The sequence below is a fragment of the Gambusia affinis genome, linkage group LG14 (genome assembly GCF_019740435.1).
Source record: "Gambusia affinis linkage group LG14, SWU_Gaff_1.0, whole genome shotgun sequence".
Taxonomy (NCBI): domain Eukaryota; kingdom Metazoa; phylum Chordata; class Actinopteri; order Cyprinodontiformes; family Poeciliidae; genus Gambusia; species Gambusia affinis.
The window spans coordinates 10,395,643-10,407,288 of NC_057881.1; the positions used below are offsets into that span (position 1 = coordinate 10,395,643).

General features: G+C 35.6%; 1 protein-coding gene across 1 annotated transcript; it reads right to left on the minus strand.

The window, feature by feature from the left end:
• Window positions 1–6,813: 6,813 nt before the first annotated feature.
• mrpl24 (mitochondrial ribosomal protein L24) lies at window positions 6,814–11,167 on the minus strand. The gene is made up of 6 exons (XM_044137610.1): window positions 11,055–11,167; window positions 10,693–10,879; window positions 9,851–9,946; window positions 8,919–9,022; window positions 8,127–8,257; window positions 6,814–7,282 (listed from the first exon to the last, which is right to left on the minus strand). Exons 2-6 carry the CDS (start codon window positions 10,873–10,875, stop codon window positions 7,146–7,148), a joined length of 651 nt encoding a protein of 216 aa, XP_043993545.1. The 5' UTR covers window positions 10,876–10,879; window positions 11,055–11,167; the 3' UTR covers window positions 6,814–7,145.
• Window positions 11,168–11,646: the final 479 nt, after the last annotated feature.

The window sequence follows — 11,646 nt, forward strand, 5'->3', positions numbered from 1 at the left end:
TTTACTCCATGCACCAAAAGCATAATTGTTTTTAGGACAAACAGTTTTACTTTGGAAATCGTATTTCCCTTTGTTATTTCTATCACAGTTCTTTGTCAGGACAAAGAATAATATTTATTTCTAGTTTTAAACATAACTAATAGCATTTTTAAATTGGCCAGTCTCTAAGATTCAAGATATTTGACTGAATCAACAATTTGCTTTCATTCTCTTTATGTAAACGTAGCTTTATTTTGTGTCACAAACAGAGGGTTAGTGTTGGTTTTAGATGTGTTGCCCCATTCAGCGTATTGGAGCAGGGAGAGCAAAGACCACAAGAAACAAGAACAAACCCCAACAAGATGTTTATAGAACCACAAAACAGAAAATCAAAAATAACACAACCTCTATGAACCCTATTTCTCTGTGGAGAGTGTATTTGTTAAGGCTAAACATTTAGCTTTTTACTTGAATGAATTACATTCAGATTTATGCAGTTATCCTGTATGTTTTTGTTGCCTAGTGAGAAAAATAAGTGTGTAGCCAGTGAATGGTGCTTTGTGGTGGCCGTCCTGTGATTCAGCAGCATCTTTGGCTTTGCACACCTGAGGAATCTGACACCCAGGTGACAGTCTGGGAAGGAAATGTCAGAGCTCAAAAAGCAGCCGCAGATCAGAGGTCTTGCTTCGGTCTTGGACCAGCTGTCACAGTGACCTAGATTGACTCAACAGGCAGCAGAATAACATCATTTATACAAGGAATTTCTCCCTCACAGAACAGAAACAGAAACTTTTTGTTTAAAACTTGTGTGAACTAACAAATCAGGTTGTAAGGATGACATAAAAGAGTAAAGAAATCTGTGTTTAGATTTATTTTTTTTTTGTAACAATCTTCTGGTTATTCCTGAAATCTTCCATTGTGGCTTAAAGAAGATGAAGACGCTAATGTACTTTCAGGTACTTTCCTGGATAATGAAGAGGTGAAAGTTGTCCTGGTTCTGCTTTTAGTCAAAGATTTCAGACTCTAGAGCCACAATGGCTCTTTAAAAAAATAACTAGCTTATGTTTTAGATATAGATACACTAACAAAAGCATGTTGCATTAAACTTCTACAACAGAATGACATAAAAATTTATATATTCTTTAGATCTATTTTTTTGTTAAAGTGTGGAAACTATGTGATTTTTCTAGTTATATCAGTAATATACATAAAATTGTGGTTATTTGAAAATTGCAACAAATTTCTACAGTAACCATTTGTCAAAAATGAAAGCTGTTTTTTGTAAACTTCATGTAATATTTGTGGATCTAAATGACTTTTGTTTAGATGGACTGAGAGCAAAAATTGGTGTTTGGATTGTTGCTAGACCTCTGACCTACAGGTGTAGTTAAAAAAGTTTGAGTTTTTGTTGGCTTTTTTAATTCTGAGGCCATAGTTCTCTGAGCTATGCTTGCAGTCAATGAAGTGGTGTACTTATGATTAATTATCCATTAATGGTTTATTAGACTAAAATTAGTTCCAATTGATTAATTACAATCCTTTGGTCCTTTTCTTACTGTTGTGGTTCCAAATTGTTGTAGTTTGGCCGCCGTCCAGCAGAGGGCGCCGCTGGTCATCCCAGATCTGATAATAGACGTTTTCTTTTCCTATTTTTACATTTAAAAAGAAATGTACGTGATCTGAGCTTCATGAAATACTTATTTCTTATATGTATACGTATGTTATTTCTTTATACTTTTTATTATTAACTATTATTTAAGGTGTGTGCTGTAAAAGGTAAAACGATTAAAAATACCTTTTTGCTCAAAGATTTTATTGTTGTTTGAGACTATATTTAATGAATTATATAATTAAAAACTTTCTTAATTTCAGTAACTCAATTTACACCCAGAATTATGTTTTCAATATTTATTTCAGTAAATTATGATTACTTTCCATTTATTCCGAATGTAAACACAGCACTTACGGTTGGAATATTATATCAGACCAATAAAAATAATACACAATACAGAAATCTGGCTCAATTATGAGTATGTTTATTACGTACTTAAATTTTATTTTCAAAAGCAACTGCCAAGCACAACATTGGTCTGGAAAACTGAAGCTATCAGAAGAAATTAAAGATCTTAAAAAGTTTATTTTAATCATTTGAACCACAATAAATTACAGTCATATACAAATATGTGCTTGAAGCTGACTAAATTTGCCCAAACACAGTTAGAAATGCAGGCAGACGATGGCTCAGAGCTGCATGAGGGCTAAAGTTACATTTTCCAGCAGCCTTTAAACATCCAGCCTATAATCAGACTCTGTTATTACGCTGAAGCTGCAGCTTAGATCATGTGCCGAGTCCAGAGCAGCACATGAATTCATTTAGAAACCGTCTTCAGATGTTCTGGAAGTCCTGGGGTTTTTAAATCCGTAACGCGCATTGTTCACCACTTCATCAGTTTACTTTTGGCATAATCTCACGCTCAATAAGCAGTTTGTGCTTGTAAATTCAGCTGTTTTACATGCAATCGTCGCTGCCAAGTGGGACTCGTTAATGTTTGCGGTCGAGGAACAAATATGACTCAGCTAAACAGCAGCAGAGCCTCCAGTTTACTCTTTATGCATCTCTGATTCTGCTTGAGTCATGCAAGCGGTTTCCTTTAACTGGATTGCCAGAACTGCTGTCAACTCACCACAAGACAGAAATTATAAGACGGACAACTTGAGGCTAAAATCAGCCCTTTCCATGAGCAAATGGGGGTGAAAAAAAAGAATAAATAAGACAAATGAAGTAATGCATCAGTTCCACTTCACCACTGCACCTCACCTAGCTGCAGACTAGAAGCCCTACAATGACAGTAGAGACGACCGGCCCCAGACTCATTTTTCCTCCCATAAAGTTGAAAACCTCAAAGAAAAAAAAAAAGAAAGAAAAGAAAACATGTTTCCGCTGACTGGCAACTTTTATTCCCTCCTGGATGTGGAGGGAAACCGGTTCAGGAGGGGCGAGTCTGGGAAAATCTGCAGCCCTCATCCCACCACCGGCCAAACCGACGACTCACCACGCTTTCTGCATCGCACTGACCAGAAATGATGGTATACAGATCCACTGTGAAATCTCCGCGCAAATGTACGACCTGCAACACGTCAGCTCCTTCTGTCGATGAATGAAGCTTTAGTTGCTTCACCAGCTGAGGAGCTGGCATGGAGGCTGCTTGGTTTCACGGTAAATCAATACAATGTGGTTGACCAGATGGAAAAAGAAACCTACACATGAAGCGCGCTCCTTTTATAAAAAAAAAAACCTGTAGGTCACATTAAATTCACTGGTCATTTTATCCATACATATAAAGCTGCATATTTATGGGTAAAAGTGAAAATGTTGGCTTATTTATGAGCCAATTTATGATTCCAGAAGTTTGAATGGATGAGTGCTTTATTAAAAACAGCAACGATAAAATAAAGAAGCCATGCTTCCCGCAAATTTTGATTATAACTCTTCCAATCAGAATTAAGATTTCCAAGTTATAGTTTGGATTTCCCATAAAGTCAGCTGTCTAAAGTATTAACAACCCTTTCCAATTTTCATTACGTTACAACCACAAGCCTCTATAAATTTACTTCAAATTCTATGTGATAGGCCGACATAAAGTAATAAAAATTGTAAAGTGGAATATAAATGACAAAAAGGGCAAATCAATTCTGAAAGGTCAGACATATTTGGTCCCTTTTACTAATTAGATTCCTGATATATCAGCTACCGTCACACAACAAAACATGTCTAAGAATGAACAATCAGTGTGATTCTAAACAAACACATTTAACAGTATAAACATAATAACACATGGTGATGGCAGCATCATGGAGTGGGGGTGAAGGTCAGAGGTTATAGGTTAAAGGTCGGAGCTAAATACAAGACAATCAGGGAAGAAAACCTGTTAATGAATGTGATAGTTGAGACGACACTTCAAAAACACAAAGTCTTAATGAGCATTTTTGGTCTAGCTTCTAATATCTTAAGTTTACTAAAAATAAAACAAAACTGCCTTACAGGTAACCTTCCAGCTAGAAATAAAAGCTTGCTTTAAGTCAAGAATTTATTAATATTGATTTTAAAAAGTACTAGATCCATTGCCAGATTATTTCATTTACAACAATACATTTTTACCTTGTTATAAGTGAAATTATCTGCTTGTGAACTAAAACCTTTTCATCAATATTTAGGAATTATTGACTTCAAAGAAGCTCCTGTGTAGCTGAAAAATTACTTACAAGTTTCTTTTATCTTATTTCAACAGTAATCTTGAAATTACTGTAATAATCTTACCAGGTATTTTCTTAGCAGAAAATACCTGGTAAGATTTGGAGTTTTTGCAGAGAAGGGTGGAAGCTCACCTTCTCCAATATTATAATTTAAATTCAAAGTATTTTATGTGTTAAAATGGCTTAGACCTGAATTTAATAGTGAATTTCTGAGAAGACCTGACAATCTGACTGAACTCATTAAATTTTTAAAATAAGAGTTGGACTGAAGGTGGGTCTAAAAATGATTAAATCAAATAGAAAAATACAAAAAAATAAATAAATTCTGATTGTTTGTACGTAGATTTTACTATTAGAAAATATCTCAATGAAATATATTAAAAGTTGTGGTTATTATGTGAAAAATTGTGAAGTTTTTCATAGAGGGGTCGTCTGCAGCCTGCAGCTCCAGATGTATTGGTTCTTAATAAAATATAAAAATAAAAAAATTTATCAGAAAAATCTTAAAAGTGAAAATAAATGCTAGTTTTACACAAATAGTGTAAGCAACATTTTGGTGAACTAACGTTTTGGTCTTTGGGTTACAAGCTGTGTATTTTTATTATGTTTTATTAAAAAGGTATATAATTAGATTTTTTATTTTTTTTTACTTTAAAACCAAATAATCTAAATTAATGTTGATCTTCTTTATTCACCATCCATTTTATTTTGAAATGTTGTGTAGTTTTTGTGGCTCTAAGCTAAATTTGTGTATGAAAGGCAACAAATGGCTCTCAGGGTTTTAAAATGTTTTTAAAATACCAGGTTTAGGGGGGTGTGAATACTTTTTCAAGCCATTTTAAATTGTATTAGTAAGTTGGAAGTTTCTTCCACCAACTTCAAAAACGAACATGGCTGCAGCCATATTGGATTTTCTAGGTGGGTCCAGAAGAAATGGCGCCTTCTTCTTCCTCGTTGCACCATATAGTAATATCAGAAAATTACTTCAGCTCATTTTTCTGGTCAAAACATTTAAAATGGGAAGAATGCCAGAGGCAAAAAGGTGAAGCAGTTTAGACAAGCATCTGTGATTATTTTGATTAAATAAAAAAGTAACAGTAATTATTCTGTAATAAATGCACCTCAAGGTGTTTTTTCCCCCCCTATAGCCTGATTTAGTTTCTAAACTAGTTTTGCACCAAGTTATTTTCCACAGCTGGTAATAAATTTGTAGATTAAAGCTGTCAGACAAATGAGTCTGTCTTTCCAAAATGTCTGGGAAACCTGAGGGAGACGTGGAAACGGTCTGGAAGGAGAAGACTACACAGCCTGGATAGTTTCAACAAAGTCCTCACTCACCTCACATGACTCTTTCTCTCTGCCACCACCTGCAACATGTTAAACCTTTGCAAGAATGACTTAAGTTTTAGAGAGCTGTGTGCGGGTCTGTCTGGGCATTGGTTTTAAAAAAAATAAATAAATAAGTCCATTTTCTGCTTTATGACTGATCCAGAACAGGCGGCACCCGTTTCCGTTCCTGAAGCTGCCAATAGTACTAATAATCTCGTTTTTCAGACCGACTGAAGCCTGAAATAAAGTTTTTACTGTTCTGTTAGTCCTGGCTATAAGATAATGCTACTCCTCTATGCCATCTGCTATATGGAGGACCAAAACTGACATAATAAAAAAATAAAAGCATCAATATATTGGTCCTCCATACTGCTAGACGATACACAATGGCACAATTTAAAAACTAAGGCTCTGAACACAGAATATGGTTGGTCAAAGCGATCCACTTCTCAGCATCATATATTTTATATTTAGAAATTCAAATAATAACCTGCTTGCTGGAAGAAAGTTTAGTTTTTAAGAAACAATTTTTTATACTTCTACTACTACTTTATTTATAAAGAACCTTAAAACAACTGTAGTTGTGACAAAGTGGTGTTCAGATGGAAATAAACCTTTAAAATATGAAAAGGTCAAAAGACTCTTGTTTCTTTTGTTTTCAGGTTTTGTAGATAAAGTATCTGCAACATTTTATTGACCTTTTAAAAACAAAAGATGAACCTACAGCCACAAAAACAAACAAAAATGATCATTTCCACCTGCAGGTTAACACTAATCAAATATGATTTAACGGATTGTGAATTACTGTACTGGCTTTTCCCCAGTTCAGTATCTGTTAAATCATATTTGAGTCATTATTTAAATCTCACTAATCTAACTACAATCCTACATAAACCCATTTTTTCCCTACATCAACAATAAGGGTAATTCTGCTTATTTAAAGGTCATTTTTTACTAAATGTGCAAATGTTTTATAACAAGTTAATATCATTTGGGAAACTACTCCAATGACCCATTGCAGCAAAAGAAAAGGAAGTTTTATTAAAAATAGTCCTACATGTTAAGATGTTGCACTCATAAAACAAATCTGTAGTCATTTTGATTGAGATTGCTGGGTATTTTTGTTTTGTTTTTAGTGATTTAAATCCCTAAAAACAACATTCTACTGTAACTTAATAGTCAAGCTTAAAGCTGACATTGTCTGGGTATGTTTAAAACCAAAACAAGTCAAAAAGGCTTAAAAGGCCCCACTTAGCTTGAAAAAGTCATTTTATTTTGTGGAGGTGTGGAACTGCAGGCAAGTACTTATTCACAACCATGATTTAGGACTTTGCTATTTATTATTGCTTCCTGCAAAACAATAAAACACAGGCCTGACATTTATTCACAATATTCTGAAAAAAATAAAAATGCAAAATCCCCAGAATACCTCAGGAACATAAGTTGCACACAGATGAGGTCCACAAAATGCTGAAACAGTGTTTGTAAGTTCATTTGGGCTCCTTCTGTTGTCTCGACAGTCCAGAGAACGCTACGGTCAGCATGGCTGTAAGAACCGGACTGAACCAGTCTGACGTTTATCTTCAGTACCAGTAGGACTTCTGGTGCCTCCTGGGCTCCTGAATACCCAGTTCCTCCATCACCTCCTCTTCCAGGGTTTTCAGAGACGGAACGTACGTTTTTTCAAGCGTGTCTTCAGGACTGGTGTCTTTGGGCCCGTCTGAGTGGAAACAGAAATAACTCCAGTTTGAAATGTGAAATTAAATGTGTTTTAAAGGTGACTTTGAATGCTTCCTTGAACATATATTCCTTGGATATGTCTAAGAGCTACACATTACATTTTTTTTAGCACAAAATTGTTCTTAGAAAATAAGATTTCAGTCTGCTGAGTTCTTCCTAGTTTGAGCTTCTTTCAGAATGAGCTGCTTTAGGGTCTGTTGTCGCTTTAAATCCAAACAAGCAGCCAGCAGCCACTGCAGAGAGCGTACAGCAGTAAATCCAGTTGACCGAATGAGCTGGAGCTTCGCTTGGGTTGCTAGGTGACGGGTGAAATTCTGCTGCGGTTGCTAGGTAACGGCGCAGTGCCCACGGAATGTGACTTTTCTATCAGGAGGTTTTTGAAACGGCTCATCTTCAAGACACCAAAAGATATTTAACTTATTGCCAAAAATGACTGGATGCTTTTGTTTTAAGCGCTTGGGCTGTTTTGAGAAGCAGTGGAGACCAAAATGGAAATAGAAACATTTTTATTTTGCATAACAGGTCCAATTTAAAGCATTCTGAAAAAGTTTCTCTAATCCTTAATCCTATTTTTAAAAATATTCCAACTTTTAGTGACTACTTAGTCTTTCCCTCCTTCCTATCTGTAACAGGGAATATACCTGAACAAATACACAAAAATATGTAAATAAACAAAAGTGGCATCATTCCAGACTAGCTTAACCAATGCTAACATTCCTTATGTGACTTTCATTTGTGGGAATGAAAGGATAGCTCTAGTTGAAGTTGCTCTGGGTGTAGGGAATAAATCATCTGGTTTAAAACGTAATCTGCTCCCCGCTCACCTTTCCACTGCTGAGGCACGATGCCGTCTCGTCGCTCCACCACAGGTTTGGGGATGATTCGTCCCGTCCTGCTGGACACTCTCACCCTCTCGCCTTCTTCTGTGTACTTCCACTCAACCTGAGTGGGCTTCCTGTAGATTAACCATCAAAATGTAACGACAGAAAAGATCTGCTCCGGTACTTTAAAGTCTGCCGAATCGCTCAACATTAGATTCTTCTGTCTGAAGTATTCAAATATTGGGAGACAAAAACAGACTTACTGAGAGATTAAATTACAACTGATGCCTTTCTTAGTGATTGCTGTCCTACTTTCTGCATGTTAGAACTTTATACAGATTTTTACTCCTGTTTTTTTTTTTTCCAAATGAATCATTTTTTATCCCATATCTATGATTGTATTGGAGGGAAACATTGGATCGAAGTTTTGCTGGATGTTAAATTGTTCCAACATTGTGATAAACAATAACATAATAGCATCACAGCGTAATACTTTAATTTTGTAAAGAACACTTAACACAGGAATTGGAAGATATTTTAAATATGCAAAATAAAACATGACAATGAAAAACTATATAAAAAAGGAAACATAAACAATGAATAATATGCATTATGAAGTCTCTGTAAACAAAATATCTCTTATTGGGTTCATTTTAATTTATCATGACATTAATTGATTCATTGCTTATTGCGACATTACACTGAATTCTGTGTTCGGATTTTAATTGAAATATTTCTTATTAAAAAATGCTGAACTTAATAAATGTGTCCAGTGTTTTTCCTTCTTTATTCTACCTGTCTGAGGGGTCAATGAGGGCGACATCACGGAGCAGCAAAGGCGCCTCGCTGGCAATGTAGGTCCCACGGTAATCCCTGGCTTTCCCCACAAACCTGAAATGCTACAGCAGGAAAAAACTGTTTGCCACAACTACTCAGTCAGATCTGTGGCTCCATCTAGTGGAGTTAATAAGAGTCTGCCTGTGGAAAAAAATCTAATACTGAGTTTTATGGTGAAATATGAAGAGTTCTATACAAAGAAAGTTTCCGTTATTACTTTCAAGTACAATCCTCAGTATTTAGTCATCAAAATATACAGCATACCTTCAAATCATTAACAGCATTACAAGCAGAAAAATCAAATATTAAAGCACATGAGATTTTAATCATGGACGTCACAGGAAAATCAGAGGAACGAAAGCAGTAAAATGCTAGGTTGCGGGTTTTTAAAAAATATATTTTCTTAAATAGAAAACAACTCTCACAATAGCAGGAAAAGAAACATAAAAAATTACTAAGTTTGAATCCAGTCTGCACCAAACAATACTCCTTACATGCCAGATCTCATACAAATATTTTAATAAAATAACAAAAAAAAAAAAAACAAACAAAAAAAAAAAAACACGTATCAGAGCTGGATAATGAATGCCAACTTGAAACACAAAGTAAAAAGGTCATAAAATGTTAAACAGTCACACACCTGCTGGTGCTTCTTTACAACCTAGCTGTGTATTATTAGTATCAAGCTGCATTACTAGTTACAAACTGTGCATGACTTACTAGTACTAATGTGGATAAACTTTGTGTTCAGCCTCCTGCTACTGTTACAACCATAGTTTCTAAGTTTTAACATAAACTTAGAAAAACCACAGATGAATGAAAACGACATATTGGTCCTATTGGCTTAATGTTACAGCATTCAGTGAAGTCGTAATAAATTGCTTTCTTACCGTGTTCAGTCCGTCCAAGATGACCCAGTTTCTGTGTCTAAAGACTTGCGCCACCTTTCCCTGCTTGCCTTTATCTTTACCAGCAAGAATCTCAACCTGCAAGGAAAAACATTTTGAAAAGATCTGAACTGATAACACTGGTAAACCCAAAGTAGTTATTGAGTTGGAAACACCAGGTTGTGTTGTATTCTTTTAGATTAGGATAGTAAAAATAAGAGAGTTGAACCTATTGCCTTTTAACCCAAGTTTGGGACTTGGTCAAGAAAAATTATTTCTTGAGAAAGAACATGGGAAAAAACAATTGCCAACTAAACCTAGTGACTTCCTCCTGCTCTAAATAACTGGCATTTAGACTTTTACAACACGGTGAATGAATTCTGGCTCACTCTTCTTTTCATTTTCGGGTTTTTTTAATCCGCCATGTTAGAGGTACAAGTCAAAATTAGATTAGCGATCTATGATTTCCGTAATGTGGAAAAAGCAGGCAAAAATTGCAGAATTTCAGGCAAAGAAAAATAGAATTCACTGTATAGTGCAGAACTGCTACTGTCATGCACAGGTGAGACGTTGTCAACTACTTTTAGAGAAACTGATTGTCCAATTATAACAATTTAAGTTTTATTTATGTTTAAGTTGAGACAATGAATCCGCATCCAAGTCAGAAGAGAGTTCTAACTGTTTGAGGAGATGGCGGTAGGTTTGAATGTTTTGTGGTGTTTTCCATTAAAATAAAACACTAAAATAAAGCAGACCAGGCAGCTCTTACAGCGTTGGACCATTACAATGAGTCTGTCATTGTGAAGACTTGATTATTCCTTCTAGACTCAGTGTCTTGCTCTCACCATGTCCCCCTTCAGTACGGTCCAGTCTTCTGCCTCTATCGGCTCTACGAACACCTTCCTCCTCTTCTTTCCCGGAGGATTCAACCTCTTTGCAGCCTCCGTCCAGGGCCTATTGGTACCGTAACGGTAATCTTTAGGCACTACAACCCGGGCTGCCATCGAGAGGAGAGCGGTCAGCCTCATGGTGCTGTAGGAACCAAAGCAAATAACGTTATCCGTCTCGTCAACTCTTAATTCACTGACGCAAGCTAGGCTAACGTTAGCTCAATGGTAAACATCCGTTAGCATTAGTTCTTTACTCGCACCTATTTTCGCAAATATATTACTGTAAAACTGCAGCTACTGAATACATTATAGCTTACCCTTTGTTGATATCAATGTCACACGTAGCAGGACGAATGAGGCTACCTAGTTGTAGCGCCACCTACTGGACCGGAGCGTCTTGACATGACTTCACGCATGCGCAACTGCGTTTCAAAGAACGTCCTCAAAGACCAAATTGACAGACGTTGCTGCACTTTTCTGTATTTGATTGTTTCTTCTGAATTAAACTAAGTTTCAACTTCCAGAGTAGTTAGTTTGGGGAAAGAAAAACAATTTAAAAAAATGTTAAAGAGGTGAAAAGCTGCTGATCACAAATCTAATAATTCACTTAACATGAAACCCAAAAGACAATAAAACCAGGATTATTGTTTGGTAATCAACATGTTTATTAAATTGACTGGCAACTACAATGGAAAACTAAGCAGTAGCTTAAGATGAATGTCAGCATCTGAAATAAACAGAAAAAGCAAAATCCAAAAAATAAAAACGCTTAAAAACAAAATTTACTCTGAATATTAAGTGAAGGAAAGGATTTATAATCTTTTTTTTTTTTTTTTTTTTTTTTTACCGTAGCTTTCCCTTTTTTTCAATGACTTGATAAACTTTTAAGCCGACACTGGTAAACAGATG

What these genes read in the sequence shown, in the direction of transcription:
- mrpl24 (XM_044137610.1), bottom strand. Translation starts at nt 10,875, where the DNA reads ATGAGGCTGACCGCTCTCCTCTCGATGGCAGCCCGGGTTGTAGTGCCT. An exon ending in CCGTACTGAAGGGGGACATG is followed by an intron (nt 9,947 to 10,692) that starts GTGAGAGCAAGA and finishes TTTTCCTTGCAG; the next exon opens with GTTGAGATTCTTGCTGGTAA. An exon ending in CTCATTGACCCCTCAGACAG is followed by an intron (nt 8,258 to 8,918) that starts GTAGAATAAAGA and finishes GTTAATCTACAG; the next exon opens with GAAGCCCACTCAGGTTGAGT.